At 56.3% G+C, this 19178-nt stretch overlaps 1 protein-coding gene across 1 annotated transcript; it reads left to right on the forward strand.

The window, feature by feature from the left end:
- The first annotated feature begins 518 nt into the window (after positions 1-518).
- KCNH4 (potassium voltage-gated channel subfamily H member 4) lies at positions 519-16241 on the forward strand. The gene is made up of 16 exons (XM_065910477.1): positions 519-596; positions 2495-2728; positions 3050-3196; positions 3331-3455; positions 4298-4541; positions 4847-5004; positions 7952-8159; positions 8590-8784; positions 9220-9419; positions 11226-11475; positions 12040-12272; positions 12928-12966; positions 13165-13517; positions 13775-13881; positions 14529-14602; positions 15846-16241. The coding sequence occupies exons 1-16, from the start codon at positions 521-523 to the stop codon at positions 16239-16241; spliced, it is 3039 nt and encodes a 1012-aa protein (XP_065766549.1). The 5' UTR covers positions 519-520.
- Positions 16242-19178: the final 2937 nt, after the last annotated feature.

Genomic DNA, 19178 nt, shown 5'->3' on the forward strand with positions numbered 1-19178 from the left:
GACACGAGTCCCAGCGTGGGCGGCTAGCGGGGGAACCCGAGGGGAGGAGACACAGGGAGCCGCCAGGGAAACACGCGTGGGGCGTGGCCACCCCGGAAGATGGGCGTGTCTATCATTCAAGCCCCGCCCCATCCCTTGGCGCTTCGGCCTCGGGTGGGCGTGTCCCAAATTCTCTGCGGGAGAGACACGCGTGGGCCGCTCCCCACCCGGAGGAGGGCAGCGGAGCGGAGTGAGGGTGTCGCTGGCGGCCCCTCCCCGTGCGGGGCCACGTGGCGGGCTCCGGGCGAGCCCTAGGGAAAGAACCTGGCCCGTGGGGAGGTGGGGGGACCGAGGCGGCGCTGAGACAAGCGGAAAGCTACTGGGTTTGGAACAGAGAGGCGGCGGCGGCAGCGGCGCCTAGAGGGAGGGGAAGAGGCAGGCGGGCGCATGGGGCGCCCCGGCCCCGCCGGCAGCGCGCCCCCTCCGGCCCGGCCGCGCTGAACGCCCCCAGCGCTGCGCCTGGAATCTGCGCCCCGAGGCCATGCCGGTCATGAAGGGGTTGCTGGCCCCGCAGAACACCTTCCTGGACACCATCGCCACCCGCTTCGACGGCACGCGTGAGTGGGGTGGAGGCTGGAGCTGAGGGTTCGGGCTAGAGGTCAAGTCTCCTTTGGCCCTCGCGTGGGTCTCCTGGATGTGATGAGAAAGACCCAAGGCGAGGAGAATGGGCTAGGAGGGTCTAGGAACTCCCAGAGCCCCAGTAAAGGAACAGGACTGGGAGCGCCCTGGGAGGGAAGACGGGGAGAGGACCAAGAGTTCGGGCAGCCAAGGTTGGGGGTGCGTGACTGGAGGCAGGAAAGGTTCTTTGTGCGGCAAAGCGGAGGAGTCTTTGAGAGCCGCCCACTCTCGGGCAGGGCTCTGCTGGGGGCGTGTACGGGAGTATCCAAGATGCGGAGGTGGGACGAAGTGGCCAGGTGCTTTGGGGTCTGCTCCCCACCCACTGCAGTATCTCCTTCCCCCAGAAAAAAAAAAAAAAAAAAAAGAGAGAGAAAGAGACATAGAAAAGGTCAGACTTTTGCAGGACCTAGTTTGGATTAAGGTCACGCACCCCCAAATTGTAGCGCGTCCCTGTCTGGGGGAGGTATGGCGGGAAGGCAGGGGGTGATCTGTATAACGGAGAACTGCCTGCCCTCCCAACCGAGCTTGAGTTCCAGGTTCAGCACCTTGGACAGCCACCATCCTGCTTCCCCCTCCTCTTCTCCCGCCATTCCGTTTTCCTACTTTGGAACTGAACGATCTCCCCTTGCCCGGTTCGGACACCCAGGCTGAGATCTGGAAGGTGGGGGGAGCGGTACCTGAGGGCGGAAACCTAGCCGCCGGAGCCCTACCCGCCTCCCTACCCTGCCCCCACACACACCTCCCTTGTTTCCATAGTGCCTATCACCCGGGCAACGGACCTGGGATGGAAGAAGGAGGCTGCTTGCCCAGGGCCCAGCACCTCCCAGGCACCTTCAGTATCCCGATCAGCCGCTCCATCCCCAGACATTCATCCCTCCTAGCACCCTAGGACTGGTTTCTTCTCAGATCCCTTCCTTCAGCTGAGACTGTCCCTAGATGGCCTACCGAGCCCCCCTGAGGCCTCCCACCCAGTGGAACTGGAGGGGAGCCAGCTCAGGTTCTGTTGCTGGGTTTGCTGGAGCCACAACTTCATTGCTCAAGCCTGTCAAACTCTGAGAACTGGGACAGACCCCCTGATCTTAGCTAAGGGATGCTAAAAAGAGGACTTTTCCTGGAAGGCAGGGAATGAGGATGCTACTCATCACTGTCTTCCTCCCTCCACAAAGGAGACTGGATAATAAATTCTGTGAGTTTGGATAACCTCTGCTTTTTGGTTTCCTATCCATAAAATGGGTGTGATAATGCCAGAATCTCTGCCTTATCCAGGATAGCAGCTATGGATTTTGCTTTGAAAGCTGGGCAAATGTGGGGCATCATTTCACCTTCTCAGTGTAACATTCACTATGTGCCAGGATTTGCTCTTCCCCGGTAACCTATGTAACTCACACCAAGACTTTTGAGGAAGATATATAATCCCTCACTTTTCAGATAAGGAAGCTGAGGCAGAGGGGAGTTCATTTACTTGCTCAAAGTTACACAGTCAGCAAGTGGCAGGGATGGGGTGCTGGAGCCCATGCCCTTATTCACCATGCTGTGCTGCCACCTATAGTAGTAGCTCATCAGCTTCAAGGCAGAAGTCATGACCTCTTGGAGTTCCTTTTCCAACCCCCTAGACTACCCTGTCCCAGTTCCAGGCCACCCTTAAATCCTTGTCCTTTTGCTCGATCTCTTCTTACTCTCATTTCAGGACATCCCAAAGGGGATCCAGGAATCCCACGGAAACCTGGGAAGCTCCCGTCTCTAGGATATCTGACCTCAGCTTGGGGGAGGTATGGCTCACCTGGAAACTGAGCTCCCCTCCTGGCCTTGGCCTGACCTTAACCCCTTCTTCCCACAGACAGCAACTTCCTGCTGGCTAACGCACAGGGCCCACGGGGCTTTCCCATTGTCTACTGTTCCGACGGCTTCTGCGAGCTCACAGGCTACGGCCGCACCGAGGTCATGCAGAAAACCTGCAGCTGCCGCTTCCTCTATGGTCCAGAGACCAGTGAGCCAGCCCTGCAGAGGCTGCACAAGGCTCTGGAGGGCCATCAGGAGCACCGCGCTGAAATCTGCTTCTACCGAAAAGATGGTGAGGGGATCTAGCCTGCCCTGCTATCCTGCCCAGACCCCAGACCTTACCCAGAGTCCACTTGAGACAGCAGAAACCTGCTTGCTGGTCCCCACACTGCCACAAGCTGACCGTGTGACATGGAGTGTATCCCTGACCCTCTCTGAGCCATGGTTTTCCCATCAGGAAGGTGAAGGAGATGGCTGACAAAATCTCCGGGCTTGTTTCCAGCTCTAATCCTTGGCCAAGTCCTTTGATTATGCCCAGGACCCAAGGGGGATGAGAGAGAAGGAGATGCCATGGGCTGCTCACCCCCCTCCTCTTACCTTTCCACACCTGCAGGCTCAGCCTTTTGGTGCCTCCTGGACATGATGCCCATCAAGAATGAGATGGGGGAGGTCGTACTTTTCCTCTTCTCCTTCAAGGACATCACTCAGAGCAGAGGCCCAGGACTTGGCCCCCCAGGAGCCCATGGCGATAGTAATCATGGTAAACCTCAAGTCTGCAACTCTGGGGAGATGGCATGAATGGTCAGAAGCCCTTGCCCAAGGGCACCCAAGCCCTGTCCCTACTCAGCCTCATGGATGTGCCCCCACTTACTGCCGTATCCTTCTTCCCAACAGAAAACTCCCTTGGCAGGAGGGGAGCCAGCTCAAGACTTCGATCTGCCAGGAGGCAGAGCCGTACTGTCCTACACCGACTGACCGGCCACTTTGGCCGCCGAGGCCAGAGAGGCATGAAAACCAATGTGAGTCCAATCTCTACCCCAACATCTCCCAGACATATTTCTGAGGCACCCTTGCTACTGTGTCCCTGCTTCCCTGTCTGTCCAATCTCCCTCCAGTCGCTTGTTCCTTTGTCTGCCATTCCTCATGTATGGCTCTCTGTTCTATCCCGTGTTCCCCTACATCTCCTTTCATCCCCCTCTTCCTTGCCTCCTTGTGATTGACATTTCCCTGCTCTGATGATGCCACAAAGGTGGGGCTCTAGCAGCAATTTCATCACCCACCTTTGGGTCTTAGGGTTACCTTGTGGGGGCTATGAAACCATGTTAGTGGTCCCAGGGAGAAAATCCCCACTGGGGCCTGGCATCTGACACTGTGTACCACTCCTAGGACCCTGATGAAGCCATGGGTCTACAACCTTCTGAGCAGACTGTTATGGCAACAGGGGATGGGGTATGCCATGTCAGCCTCCCCTCCCCCCTGGGATATACTTATCCTCCATTGCATTCCTAGAACCCAAGAGGATCTTGAGGAAGAAGCTAGTGACCCCTCAAGCTAGGGCATTGTCTGAGTGGTCATAATCACCTTCTCAAGAAGGGTAAAGGTCAAACTTTAGAAATACCCCTTGCACACGCGCACACACACAAAACATGATTGATTCCAAACAGCAGTAAGTTGGCAGAGGAAGAAAGTGTCAGGTGTCAGGTGTCAGCTGCCAACCCCCACCTCCTGCACGTTCTACATCCTCTCGTGGCTGTGCTTGCAGTGCCCACTCCACCCCTTTCCCCATTCCTTACCTCTCCCTCCCCCAGCTTTGGCTCCTGTTTCCCCCAAGTGTCCCCAACCGCCACCCCTCTCCCCTTAGAACGTGTTTGAGCCAAAGCCATCAGTGCCCGAATACAAGGTGGCCTCCGTGGGGGGGTCCCGCTGCCTCCTCCTCCACTACAGCGTCCCCAAGGCCATCTGGGACGGCCTCATCCTCCTCGCCACCTTCTACGTTGCTGTCACTGTCCCCTACAACGTCTGCTTCTCGGGTGATGACGACACCCCCATCACGTCCCGACACACTCTTGTCAGCGACATCGCCGTGGAGATGCTCTTCATCCTGGGTTAGACCCTCTGCCCCACGTATCCTGGCGGGTGGGCTGGAGGGACCCACTCACCCAAGCCTCGTTTCATCCTGGGTTTGCCGGACCCAGATATTTAGAGCCCACCTATTTCTGGGTCTTTATGTCCTCATGGTCCATGAGCCCTGCCCCTGATCCCTGGAGCCTTCAACCTTTAGACCTCTCCTCTTTTAAGAACCAGTCTGAAGCTCAATCCATCATCCCCATTCCTGCCTCCAACACTATTCTGAGTCTTACCCAAGGTACCTTGGCCAAGGTCCCTTCATAACAGCTTCTTGCATCCCCAGATATCATCCTGAACTTCCGTACCACTTATGTGTCCCAGTCTGGCCAGGTGGTCTCTGCTCCTCGTTCCATTGGCCTCCACTACCTGGCCACCTGGTTCTTTGTTGACCTTATTGCTGCTCTACCTTTTGACCTGCTTTATGTCTTCAACATCACCGTGGTGAGTGATCCCTGTCCTGCCTTGCAGCCTAGCCTGGCAACTTCAACACAGCATCTCCCATTAAGGGACCCACCTCAGTCCCAGACTCAGTCATCAGCGAATATTTGCCAGGCATCTGTGATGGGCAGAGCCCAGCGCTAGAAACCAGGAAGGATCCGAGTGTCTGCCTTCTTGGGGAGTTCAGTTCACAGTCTCTGAGGGAAGCTGAGACAAATGAAAAGCTAACTAGGGCTACCAAGGCGGCATTGGTCTGCAGCCAAATGAGCGGCACTTTTCACATTTTTATTTAACAAACAACGGATGAGCATTTAGCTGTCTGCAAAGCACTGTGTAAGTCATGGTCACTGTGGAGGAGAGGGATAAGGATTCAGCCACTCGGCAGCTAAACTGGTAGAGACAGCAGGAACAGAAGAGGTGAATGGACTGCAAGACGGGGCCCAGGTAGTGCTGCACAGGGGCTGGACGCAGAACTAACTGACCTTGGAATTCCAGGCTGGAACACGGGCTCCCACAAAACTAATCTGAAATCTGGCTGTTGTGAGGAAGCCAAAGCTTGGCAGTTGGGCAGAGGCTGGCGTGGTCTGGGAAGGGTTCCTGAGGGAGGAGGTGAGAGCTGATCTAGACCCTAGACAGAATAGGACCCAGCTGGCAGGAGACAAGGAGAGGGAACATTTAGGGGAAACGTAGCAAGCCAAGATGAGGAGGTAGAGGCTGCGGGGCGGACTTGGAGGCAGAGAATCCCAGGACTGCCTGGAGCCGTCTTCAGTGGTCAGCTCTGCACCCAGCCGGCTGATACTAGGTCTTCTATGGCCCAGCGAGAGGGAGTCCCCCCCGGTGTCCCCAGACCCCCTTGAGTGGGGAGGTGGAGAGCAGTCTCCCCGTGTGCTCCTCTGCCTGCCACACTCAGCTATAGCGGGAAACCACCTACACGCAGCCGGATTTAACTAGCCGCCAACGGGCTGTGGGCCTCTTCTCCTGGCTGTGTACACGTGTGTGCACGCTCCCACACACGTGCATGTGGGTGTGTCTGCCCTGAGGCCCTGGTCCTTCCAAGTGGAGCTCCCCACTCCTCCCCTGAATGTACCCCCACTGGATTTGTGCCACCAGGCAGTGTCCCCTTCTCTGGTAGCTTCAGGAGCACTTTACAGTTTACTAAGTTCTTTCACACATCATCACGTAGGAACCCCTCATTAACCTTTCAGGGCAGATTCTCATCTCTCTCTTTCTTGGAGGTAGATGCAGAGGCTCAGAAAGGTTGACTGGCTTGTTGAAAGTCACACAGCTAGCAATGGCAGGCCAGAGACTAGAACTAGGTCCCTAGACTCCCGGTCTAGCATTCCTTCCAGCATGCCACCCTGCTTCCCAGGAAACCAGCGTACCTGAGTGGATGGCCTGGCACGAGGGGAGAGGAGGAGCCATGCTGGGGCTAGAGGGAAGCAGAGCAAAGATGGAGGCTAAGTAGGCACTGGCAGAGCCATGGACTTGAAGTGAGCCAGGCCTGAGACATCCTGGTCCATCAAGGAGAGGAGGGCCCCAAGGGAGTAAGGCCCAGGGGTAGGTGACAAGGGGAAGCCTTGAAGAACTCAAGGCTGGAGTCAGGAGCTCTGAGAGCTAGGGGCAGGCGTTAAGCCCTGGAGTGCATATTCAGTAGCTAAATTGTGTCTGCCTCTTTGAGACCCCATGCACTGTAGCCTGCCAGGTTCCTCTGTCCATGGAATTCTCCAGGCAAGAATACTGGAATGGTTTGCCATTTCCTTCTCCAGGGGAATCTTCCTGACCAAGGGATCCAGCCTGAGTCTCCTGCATCGGTGGGCAGATTCTTTACCACTGAGCTCCCTGGGAAGCTCCTAAACTCTGGAAAGGGTCCGTCAGAGTCACCTCCTTTCCAACTCCTTTGTCTAAAATTAGAGAAAATGGCATGTGACTCAGGAGCTGTGTAGGGCCAGGGCTACGGGGGATGCTCCTGGAAGGCCCTGAAGGGACAGTGAGGGGCCTTCATACAAAGTTCCACAGGTGCTACCCCAGAGCCCCCAGCCCTAGCCTCCAGGCTGTCCCACCCAGAGCAGTAAGAACATAAGCCCCCACCTGCTCATCATGTCCAAGACTGGAAGGCCTTATCAAAACACAACCGAAACAGTCATAGTTAATCCCAGCTAACCTTTACAGGACCCTGACTAACTTCGGCAACTCCCACCAAACCCTGCAAGGGCCAGGGCCTCACAGTCTAAGTACCCTGCTCTCCTCTCAGCATCCCAGCTGCAGCTGATCCATAAGGGATGAGGTCCCTAAACCTTCCCCTGTCCACAGCTGATTGTACCTAAGACACTGGGGGCTTTGAGCAAGGACCAGAGATCATTATGTCTGTTGTCCCGCCTCTGACTTGCCCTTTTACCAGCCAAGGTGCTAAAAGGCAGTATAGCACAAAATGGATTGTGTTGTCAACTCAGATTTGAATCCCAGCTCCATGATTTCCTTGGTCTGTGACCTTGAGCAACTCACCAGCCTCTCTGAACCTTAGTAGACATCTGCACATGGAGAATGGTGATGAAAATTGGACTGAAGGCGTAAGTTTGTTTTTATGAGGATTACAGTTACTTAGCCCAGTGCCTGACATACATATAGTATTTGCTGTGAGCCATTATCAGGGTGTGTTGTTGCTGTTTTTGTATTGGTCGCCGCACTGCATGGCTTGTGGAATCTTAGTTCCCTGACCAGGAATTGACCTCTTGCCCCCTGCAGTAGAAGCGCAGAGTCCTAGCCACTGGACCGCTAGGAAAGTCCCCATGATTAGTTTTAATATTATCCTGTCCCCCTTGCATTTCCTGGTCACCTTAGCACAGCAAGGATCCTTTTCCTCAGGCAGCCTTCCCTAGCTCCAGGGCACCTGGGGGAGGGGGGAACGCTGGGGGGCCTGCTGACAGCCTCCCCTGGCGCACCCACTCCGCAGACATCGCTGGTGCACCTGCTGAAGACGGTGAGGCTGCTGCGGCTGCTGCGGCTGCTGCAGAAGCTGGAGCGGTACTCCCAGTGCAGCGCCGTGGTGCTCACACTGCTCATGTCGGTCTTTGCGCTCCTCGCCCACTGGATGGCCTGCGTCTGGTATGTCATCGGGCGCCGGGAGATGGAGGCCAACGACCCGCTGCTCTGGGACATCGGTGAGCCACTGACCCCCAGGCTTTCACCAACTACCTATTCACCTGCCCTGTCCAGGCAGGCCCCCAAGCTGACACCCCCACCCCCACTCCATATTCCTCCATCCCTTATGGATTGCATCCATAAGCATGCAATCAAATAGACGATCAAGTCCCAGCTCCCTGTGCATAGGAAGCACTTAATAAACCCCCAGAGAGTGGAAGGGGCCCCTAAACAGTCAGCAGTGTAGGAAGCCTGTAGCCTTGAGCTGCAACGGTAACCACTTCAGGGCGGGGAGGCCCAGACGCCGGCTGCTCCTCACATTTCCTGTGCAAACCTCCCCTCACCTCTGTAAATACTCCCCTCACCCAAGGTCAAGTGCAGGCAGCTCAGGGAAACCCCATTCTCCACTGCTGGCGCAGCCGGGGCTCCTTGCATCCCTCCACCCGCTAGGCTGGTTGCACGAGCTGGGCAAGCGGCTGGAGGTGCCCTATGTCAACGGCTCAGCGGGCGGCCCGTCGCGGCGCAGCGCCTACATCGCCGCGCTCTACTTCACCCTGAGTAGCCTCACGAGCGTGGGCTTCGGCAACGTGTGCGCCAACACCGATGCAGAGAAGATCTTCTCCATCTGCACCATGCTCATAGGCGGTGAGGCGGGGCCTGCCAAGCCCAGCGTGCAGATGGGGAAACTGAGGCCCAGAGAAGGCAAGGTGTCCACCCACGACCAGACACTGGGAGAACATTCGTTCATAGATGTGTGCTCAGCACCTACTGCCTGCTGGCCTTGGGTGGAACGGCCACAAACCGGAGGGTTGCTTGCGGAAGGGACAGGAAGCCCAAGTTCATGACCTAATGGGGTGGGGCATGAGAGAAGCATCAGGTGTGACCCGTCTCAGGACCACCTGCTATTCCCTGCCCCAAACCCAGAACCTGGCATCAGGTAGGCACTCAGGAGCCCTCTGGCTCTCCTGCCCCTCCCTAGGAGCCCAGAGACCGGTCCAGGGCAGGGGGCTCGCCGTGGGGGGCGGGGGTGGGGGGAGGCCGGAGGGACGGCCGCCCCTGACTGCCCGCTGCGCGCCGCAGCGCTGATGCACGCCGTGGTGTTCGGGAACGTGACGGCCATCATCCAGCGCATGTACTCGCGCCGCTCGCTCTACCACAGCCGCGTGAAGGACCTCAAGGACTTCATCCGCGTGCACCGCCTACCGCGGCCACTCAAGCAGCGCGTGCTCGAGTACTTCCAGACCACGTGGGCGGTCAACAGCGGCATCGACGCCAACGAGGTAGAGCGTGGCGGGAGGGCGCCCTGTACCTGCGGCGCAGAGGTGCAGGAGCGGGGAATGGGGTCGCGGCCTCTCAGGGTTTGGGATGGAAGCAAATGGGTTGCAGGGAAACGAAATGATGTTCACAAGGACACACACCTACCGGAATTCACATCCCTTTGCTTTACACGTGACTAATGCCATGGGCGAGTGTCTGCTTGCGGCCAGCCTCTTTGCTGGACACAGGAGTCCTGGAGACGATTACCCCCAGCCCTTACCCTGGGGGAGACAGCAGCCTGGTGAGGGAGACAGCCTGGTAAACAAAGAGTTACGCAGTGAATGGGACTTTACTGGAGAGAGTGGGTGCAGCAGCGCCATCACTGTGTCTGAAGCTCGAAGTGTCAGGGCAGGTGGCACAGAAAAGCGAACATCGTGAAGGTTAAGAAGGAAACTGGCCTGCTACCAGAAGGCCATTCCAGGCAGAAAGAGCAGTAGGAACACAGGTCTGGAACTACTGATGCCAAAGAGCAGAGCGAGTTCAGGGAACTGAAAGTAGTTCAGCGAGCTTTCAGGAAAGGGCGTGTGAGCACTGCGGAGGGAGGAGCAGCAGATGGGTGAAGAGAGGGTCTTGGGAGTGGGGCAGGCCCAACTCAGGGATGGCCTTGGATTTAGATTTTGTCCTACCACATTTTTAGGCTCAGGAGTAACCCGCAGATCCAGAAAGTCTTTTTTAAAATTATTTTGGCTGCACTGGGTCTTTATTGTGGTCCACAGGCTTCTCTACTCGAAGTGCATGGGCTCTGAAGTCGTGGTGGCGTAGGAGTGCTTGTGGGCTTAGTTGTGGCAAGTGGGATCTTGTTCCCCCACCAGGGAGTCGAACCCTGGCCCCTTGCATTGAGAGTGTGACGTCCTATCCACTGGACCACCAGGAAAGTCCCCCGGGAGGTATTTCTGAGAGCAGGAGCCTGGGGATTGGTGATCAGCTGGTTGCAGGAAAGAAGCTCAAAGGGATTCCCGGGTTTCTGGCTTCGGCCAAAGGGTGGGATGGAGGCATTACCCAGGGAAGATTGGATTTAGGGGTGAAACTGAGAGGTCAGGGTTGGGCCATGATGAGGGTGTTGTGCCTGTGGGGAATCCAGGTGGAGGCTGCCCCATGTGTCCAGAACACACAGGTCTGGACCCAGAGGTTGGGCTCCAGACTCAAGGGGGGGTGGGTAAGTCATGCAGCTGGTCGCTATGATGCAGGGAGAGCATACAAAGTAAGAAGAAAGCTGAGGAAGTAGGTTGGCTGAGGAAGAGGAGCCTGAAGGCAGTAAGTAGAACAAAAGGGAGAGGTCAGCAAGCCTGAGTGGCCAAGGGGCTCCAGGAGATGAGGGTGGAGTCATGAGCATTAAGTTCAGCCCCCAAGAGGTCACTGCTAATATCCAAGGTCTAGTGTAACCCTGCATCTTACAGATGGGGACACTGAGGCCTAGAGAGAGAAAAGGGTTTGTCTAGAGTCCACAGGGACTTATGCAGAGCTGACTTCTAATCTCCTGGCTTGAAGACTGACCCACCAGGGATGGTCTGTGGATACATGGGGTTGAGTCACTAGGATGTGTGTGCATGACCAGTGTGTGTAGCCATGGGCGGTGGACAGACAGAAGAGCTAGTCTCTGCCCCATGACTTGGGTTGGGAGGTCAAACTGAGATGAGACACACAGAAGTCTCCCTGAAGGTCAGAAATGGGTAATTTGAGCTCTGTCCTTGAAGACAGCTCAACACATCTGTAGAGCTCAAGTAGCTGCTGCTGGGGGATGACCAGAATGACCTATGCCCCTTATGCAGTTACTGCGTGACTTCCCAGACGAGCTGAGAGCTGATATTGCTATGCACCTGAATCGGGAGATCCTGCAGCTGCCCCTGTTTGGAGCAGCGAGCAGGGGCTGTCTGCGGGCTCTCTCCCTACACATCAAGACCTCATTCTGCGCTCCTGGCGAATACCTGCTGCGCCGCGGAGACGCCCTGCAGGCGCACTACTACGTCTGCTCTGGCTCACTGGAGGTGCTCCGCGACAACATGGTGCTGGCCATCCTGGGTGAGGGTCCTGCCTCTACCTTCTCCGTACCCCAGAACCTTCCCCCAGAGGCCTTGGGAGGGGCCAGGAATCTAGGGACTGGATAACTGGTGTTCTGGCAAAGGAGTACTCTCTCTCTCAGTCCCAGCACCTACCACCATCCCCTTTTGACCATTCCCCTCAGACCCTTACCTCATCCCATTGGCCATCCCTGAACCCATCAACCCTTCCCCAGTGACTGTTCCCCCAAATCAATTCTCCCACCATACCATCTCCCAACACCCCTGACCCATCAACTCTCAAGTCCACTGACTCTCTACCCTTTAACTGACCCCTCTGGCCGTTCTGTATTGATCATCCAATTCCATGGATTGTTCCTCCAGCCTTACTGACACCCCCAACTGACTGTCTCCCAACTTCACCAGCCATTCTCCACCGACCTGCCAACTCTATTGATTATTTCCTCCAATTCCATTGACTGACCCACCTTCAACCATCTTTCAAACACACTGGCCATCCCTCACATCCACTAATATCATCTGAGTCCCTCTGCCCTAGCTGACTGTCCCTATCCCTCACCCACAGGAAAAGGAGACCTGATTGGCGCAGATATCCCCGAACCTGGGTCAGGCACAGCTCCAAGCTGCGTGCTGAAGACCAGTGCTGACGTGAAGGCACTCACCTACTGTGGCCTGCAGCAACTGAGCAGCCAAGGGCTGGCTGAGGTCCTGAGGCTCTATCCTGAGTATGGAGCTGCCTTCCGGGCTGGCCTGCCCCGGGACCTCACCTTCAACCTGCGCCACGGCTCTGAGACCAATGTATGTAGACCCCTATGGCCTCTACCTCCTCCGAGGTCACCTCCTTCAAACTAGACCCTCCCCCAGCCCCAGAGAGAGTCTCATGAATTCCTTCCACCCTGAAAACATCATCTCTCAACCCTGGGCACCTCTTCCATTGCCCTGCCATACTTAACATCTTCAACCCACTGACCCTACTCATAATGGACCATCATCCAACCCCATGGACCATCTCTCACCAACTCTACTTCCAACTCAACTGACTCACCTCCTGTTGGTCCCCATTCTGCTCATTCTAGACTCCTCAAAGGACCCCCACTTTAAAAACAATCCCCTCTGCGTGCTCTTCCTCCATCAATTCCCTTCTTCTTTGGACTGGGTCTCCTCCCCTGGGGCTTCTCTGCTCCACTCACCAAGTGTTTCCCGGGCCCATTTTTGGTTTAGGCTCTGGGCCAAATCTGTAGTTTTCACCCTAGACCTTGATCTTTTACTGCTTTTCAGGCTTATGTTGCCACTCAGGAGTTGTCTGAGTCGGAGTTGGGGGTATCTCTGACTCAATTCCACAAAAAGGCCTCACATTCTCCAACCCCACCACTCTGATGGGCGGGACTAGGAAGTGCTGCACTGGGGGAGTGGGGAGGTGTGAGTCAGCCGGAATCCCCCTGTGTCCCTGCAGGGCCTCTGCCGCTTTTCCCGATCCCCTCGCCTCTCCCAGGTACCGTATCCTTCCGGGGTAGGGTTGAAGTCACATGCAGAGAGGCGGGGGCGTGGCGGGGGGCACCTTTCCTTGACTGATCTGCTGCAGGGTGAAGGGAGAGGGGATGGGGAGCAACAATGCCGGTGGAGGCTGTTGCTCAATGAAGGGGCCTGTTGTTGAGTGCCCTGTGAAATCAGCTGCATCCTCTGCCCACAGCCACGCTCGGAGAGTCTGGGCTCCTCCTCAGACAAGACCCAGCCATCCATCACAGAGGCCGAGGCTGGGACCGAGCCTGGCGGTGGTCCCAGGCCCCGGCGGCCCCTCCTGCTGCCCAACCTCAGCCCAGCGCGGCCCCGGGGCTCCCTGGTCAGCCTCTTGGGGGAGGAGCTGCCCCCTTTCTCAGCCCTTGTCTCCTCTCCTTCCCTGTCCCCAGCCCCTTCCCCTGCCCTGGCTGGCAGGGGCCACAGCCCCTCCCCTCATGGCCCCCCCAGGGGCTCTGCTGCCTGGAAGCCCCCCCAGCTTCTCATTCCCCCACTGGGAACCTTTGGACCTCCGGACCTCAGTCCCCGGTGAGATGCCAGCCTCCCCTGCCTTCCCTATACCCCTGCTGGCTTCCAGAACCTTCTCTGGGCTCCGTCCCTGGCATTCTGACCAGTGCTCCACCCCGCCCTTCCTGATCCACCACAGCTTGCAACCCCGCCCCTCTGTGACGGCTGCTCCTCCCCAGCTCCCTGGTGCTGCAGCCCCTTTCACCCTCTGCCTGCTCTGTCCTGCTCTGGCCCCTACTCTCTGCCCGCGGGACTGATGACCACTGCCTCCATCCCAGGATAGTGGATGGCATTGAGGACTCTGGCAGCACGGCAGAGGCCCCTACGTTCCGGTTCAGCAGGAGGCCTGAGCACCCTAGATCTCGCTCGCAGGCCTCTCCTACAGGTAAGGGCCAACAGTGGACTTCAACTCACAGTCACCCATCCATCCATCCATCCATTCATCCATCTATCCACCCATCCCACATATAGTAAGGGCCTACCAGCTTCCAGATGCTCTACTAGGAACATACAGATGAACCAGGCCTGGCCCACACTTAGCAAATGCCCAGTCTAATGGAGGCAATACCTGTGTTCTCAGATGCATGGTTCCAGAGCAGAGTGCTAAGAGCCATGACCGAGACAAGAGCGGGGCTCCTAGGAGGGAGAGGAGGGAGCCTCTAACCCTCCTTCTTAGAGGAGGGGACACTTGAGGTGGGCCTTAAAGGGTGGGTAGGAGTTTGAGTTGCGGAACAAGGCAGTTGGTGAAAGGCACATAGGCATAACCAGAAGAATGGTTGTGTTCAGACTCCAAAGAGAAACTTCGTGCCTAGAGCTGGGGGTGGGTGGGAGGTGGGTGGGACGTGGGGAGCAGTTGGGGAAGTGATATGGCCTCAAAGCCAGCCTGAGGAGCTTGGGTTTCCCATCATCCTGACCTCAGAGCGTCCTCTCCCCTTGCTGTCTGCGTGCCCAGTGACAGGAGGGCCCAGCCCAGGCTGCAGGCTCAAGCTCCCTGCACTCACCCAACACCCCTTCTCCCGACTCTGTCTGCAGGGCCCACTCCCAGCCAGGAGGCCGCCCCTGAGGCTGAGGAGGTGAAGGAAAAGGTCTGCAGACTGAACCAGGAGGTTAGTTGGGGCCTGTTCCTCTCCTCCAACCTTGGGATCAGAGATGTGCCCCATAGAACAGCATTGCAAAGGGTTTGGAGCCAAAGTCCTGATTTCAGATATTCATGTTAGCTGTGTGACCTTGGGCAAGCCCCACAACCACTCTGAACTTCAGTCTCCTCATCTGAAAATGGGGAGATAGTTCTTCCCATCTCGTATGCACGAGATGAGGGCACATACGTACCCGGTTGATCCCTAGCGGGTTGTAAGTACTCAGGGAAGGCTGCATCCCTGCCTTCTAGCTGACTCAGGAGGTCTGGCCGGAAAAAGAGGGCCTCTCCACCGACAAGGGATTTGCTCCTGCAGGGACCGTTCCAAGGTGGAACCCCCACCAAGTCACATGCTCCAGTCCTTCCCTCCCCCTCTTCTTCCCCACCCCCCCACCTGTCTGGGCTGGGGACTGTGGGGCATAACCTGGGGGACCTGGATCCTCCCATCTGAATCCTGGTGGGAAAGAGCCCAGATCCTGTTTGCTGAGGCTGAGTCTCCACCTCCCCCTCAGGGATCTCAAAGCCACATCCACAGCGCAGCCAGGCCCAGCCCTCGGGAGTGGGCCTTCCCTGGGTTCTGATAAACATCAGGCATCCCCAGGGGTGCACCTGGGTGAGGCGGGGTCTGGGGCAGGGGGCGGAGCCAGCCCTGGTTCTGCAGGATTCACTGTCAGTCCTGCTTAAGCTGGCAGTTCTCCTAGACCAGTGGTCCCCCAACTTCAGCGACCATCATTATCCAGAGAACCTGTTAAAATGTGGATTCCTAGGCCTCACACAATTTGGAACATCTGGGGTGAGGCCCAGAAATCAGCATTTTGACAAGTTTTTCAGTTGATTCTGTAGTTCCTGAAATTTGAAAAATGCTGAATAGACACTTGAGTTCCTGTGATGTATCACCTGAGAGTAAGCCTGCGTCTGTCACTTCACAGCTATGCAGCCTCTTTGAGCACATTCTTCTACATCTTATAAAAGTGTGTGCGTGGCAGGAGCGAGGGGGTGGAAATAGCAATAGCTGTCGTCCCAAATCCTTTTTTGGAAAGAGGCTGGGGTATTTACATCTAGACAAAAATAACCCCTGTCCTGTCTTCTTCTTCGGAGGGTGGCCATGAGCAGAGTGGATATGAAGGAACTTTGTAAACTGGAGAGGGGAGCGCACATAGGAGGGGTGATGACTGTTGTGGCACCTGGGAGACAATTTGATGTGTTTTCAACAGATTTCCCGTCTCAACCGAGAAGTGTCTCAGCTTAGCCAGGAACTTCGACACATGATGGGCCTGCTGCAGGCCCGACTGGGTCCCCCGGGCCACCCAACAGTCTCGGCTTGGCCCCCACACCCTCCTTGCCCACCTCAGAGGCCTCCGTGCAGTTCTCCTTATATGTCCGGACCACCACCTGGCCTCCACGATACTACTCGGGCTGAGATCCACTGCCCGGCCAGTGTGGGGACAGCAGAGATGGGGGCTGCCCCCGCCGGCCTGAGACCCTCTGTACGGTCCCCCTACCCCTCTGAGCCTGACCCTCTGGGACCCTCCCCAGTGCCAGAGGCCCCTCCTCCAAACTCAAGCCTCATGAGGCACAGCTTTCGGTCCAGGTCAGACACGATCCACTGACACCGGCCATGGGCCCAGGCCTGTCTGGGGTGGGTGCTGCTGCCTGCCATCCAGGGAGGGGCTGGGCCCCTTGGCCTCCTGCCTTGGGTCAGCAGCCACCAGCGGGTCTGGTTGGCTCTGGATTCTCTGACCTTTTTTAACCAAGTCTGGTCACTTGTGACTCTTCCCTTTTCCCAAACCTTCCTCTATTCTCCTCTGTGAGGGGAGCCATCTGAGGCCGTGGAACCCAACAGGCATGAGACGGACCGCAGTGCCCATTAAGCTGGGCAGATGAGATGTCTGGCTTTCTCCCCAGGACCTGGAGGCAGGTAGAGATGGGGGTGGGGTAGGGGAAGGGCCCCAGATCCAGCCTAGGAAATGAAGACTGAGGAAAGAGCAGGCAGGATCTTGGTGTCTACAGCAAGAAACTCCAGTGCAGAGATAGCTAGTGATAACAGTGAGGTCTTTTGTCCCAGCCCCCAGGTCTCTGCTGGAGACGGGAGTCCTAACCACTGGGAAGTCCCCTGACTGGCATTTGAGTAACCCAAGACTTGTTAGGCCTCCAACCATCAGCCCAAGGTGGAGGGGCTCACTTTACCCCACAGCCCACATAGGAAATGAACCAATGACCCTAGATATGTATTCTTTGACTCCCACAGCATTTTTTTTTTTCAAAATACAAATGAGTTGCCATATTAAAAATCAGGAAAGTTCACATAAAAATCCAGATATTCTGGGAACTTCCCTGGCAGTCCAGTGGTTAAGACTCCGCATTCCCAATGCAGGGGACCCTTGTTCATTCAATCACTGGCCAGGGAACTGGACCTCACAGGCTGCAACTAAGACCCAGCACAGCAAAAAAAAAAAAAGAAAAAAAGAGAAAAATTCAGATATTCCAGCTTCTCTAAACAAATTACAGAGATCTGGCAATTCTGGACCAACATTGCACCTGGCAATAATTAGTTGGGGGGGGAGGGGGAGCTGTCCTCTTTGGATGAGGCCTGCATCCTCCATGTCTTTGCAATTCCCAGGTTCCTAGATCATTTTCTGACACCTAGCTGGCTTCCCTCCTTTGAATTCTTTATCTGATCTCTGTTGGTATCTGAGGTTGTAATCCCTGCCTTATAGTGTGCTTCCAGGTTCCTTTGCCCCAGTGGGTCCTTTTCAGGTCAAGTAATGTCTATTTCTACCCCTGGGCCTGGGGCCTGTCCACATCTCTGTTTATGTCTCTCTGCAGGCCGACGCTGAAAGTGGTCTCTTCTGCTGCCAGCAACCTGAAACAGTCCCAGCAGCACTCCTTCCCTTCCCCCACCCCTAGACCTCAGCCATGCCTGTTCTCCCCCTTCCAACATGGTCTCACTCAGGGCCTTCTTGAACATGCACCCTGGTTTCCAGCTCTCCTTTACCACCCACCACCCTGGGCTCACTTTTGGATAGGAAATAAACTCTTTTATTTTTGTAGTTGCTGGCTCTGGCTGTTTCTGGGGGCTGGTGTGATAGCCCCAGGGCTTTGGAGGAGCCTACATGACAGTCACTCCCACACAGTACCCCAGGGCCCTGTTACTGTCTCTAGGAGGGCAAAGGTGCCAACCAATCCACTTGGCACCACATTCACGTCACCAGGAGCCCCTGGGATGAGGCAGAAACCTTAATGAGTCACTATGGGCCCGTTATACCCACCCTCCCCCCAACCTGGTCAGAGCCACAGATTCAGACAGTGTGGGAGGGACAGAGCCCTGACTCAGGTACACCTCCAGCCCTGGAAAGGTGGCCCAAGGGACTCCCCACCAATCCTGCAGTAACTGATCCTGTCCTTCTTGCAGGCAAGGTACAGCAGGGTCTGGAGGAAACACTTGTCACCAATCAAGAACCTGCTAGGAATCCCACTCTGCCCCATCCCCTCTGCTCTCCTAAGCTTGCTCCTCCTTCTGAGTTTTCACTACTTTGATGATCACTGCAGGGGTGGATGTTATGGATGCTGTTAGAAAAAGGCACCCTGGTGACCAGTTGGAAATAGATGTGGGCAGTTTTGTGGCAGGTTGTCCCAGAGAGGTTGCCAGGTCGATTCTCTAGCTCAGGTTCCAAAGTGTGATTGGTGTTGGCTGGTAGCATAGGAACGATGTCCATGGCTGTCTCTGGGGTGAGCTTTGATTCCATACAGTTTCTGAGTAGTGTCCCTGGGGATGGGATGCAGAAGTAGAAGAGATACTGGTTTGTGCTGAGGTGTCAGTGGTGGGGGGTGGGGGGGGGGGAGGGCAGAAGCAGAAATGGTCCTAATTCATACTGTGTTGTTGTTCAGTCACTAAGTCGTGTCCATATCTGACTCTGCAACCCCACAGACTGAAGCACACCACAGGAACAGAAAAAACAGAAATAGTGCTGATCCATATGAAGGGCAAAGTGGGGCAAACAGAAGTGGTTCCAATCTGCATTTGTGGAAGGATGGGGAGAGCTAAGGCAGAAGTGATCCGGTTCTGTATTTGGCATCAGAGAATAGAGGAGGTTCTGGTTGGGGAGGGGAGAGGCAGGGCAGAGGCGGAGGTTGGGGTTGAGCCAAAGGCGAAGCATCCTGGTTAACAGCTGGGCAATAGAGCTCTCTCCACCCAGTACCCTCCAGAGAGCCCTTCTGATAACGATTCCATCATCTTCCCATCTCAGAAAGTCCCTAACAGCCGGGCTACCAGAACTGACTTGGCCTTAAAGCGCCGAGAGACTTCTCTGGGCTAACGAATGCTGAAGACTGGTCCACGCAGCCTCACGTGCATATTCACTCACACCATGTTTTTCCTTTCCCAGTTCTGCACACACAGCCTTCTGCCCTGTCGCAACGCTCTGCCACTCGACTCCCCTCGGGGCGCCAGGAACCCGCGACGACGCGGTCGGCAGGCCTGGCCTTAAAAAGTTCCCGGCCGGGCTCCGCCTAGTCGGCAGCCGGCTCCACCCTAAGCCTAAGTCCGA

The sequence above is a fragment of the Muntiacus reevesi genome, chromosome 18 (assembly GCF_963930625.1).
Source record: "Muntiacus reevesi chromosome 18, mMunRee1.1, whole genome shotgun sequence".
NCBI lineage: Eukaryota > Metazoa > Chordata > Mammalia > Artiodactyla > Cervidae > Muntiacus > Muntiacus reevesi.

Bases quoted from the DNA above. Each gene is read 5' to 3' on its own strand.
- KCNH4 (XM_065910477.1), top strand. From the start codon at position 521: ATGCCGGTCATGAAGGGGTTGCTGGCCCCGCAGAACACCTTCCTGGAC. The intron at 3,197-3,330 runs GTAAACCTCAAG...TCTTCCCAACAG, and splicing joins CCATGGCGATAGTAATCATG to AAAACTCCCTTGGCAGGAGG. The intron at 12,273-12,927 runs GTATGTAGACCC...GTGTCCCTGCAG, and splicing joins GCCACGGCTCTGAGACCAAT to GGCCTCTGCCGCTTTTCCCG.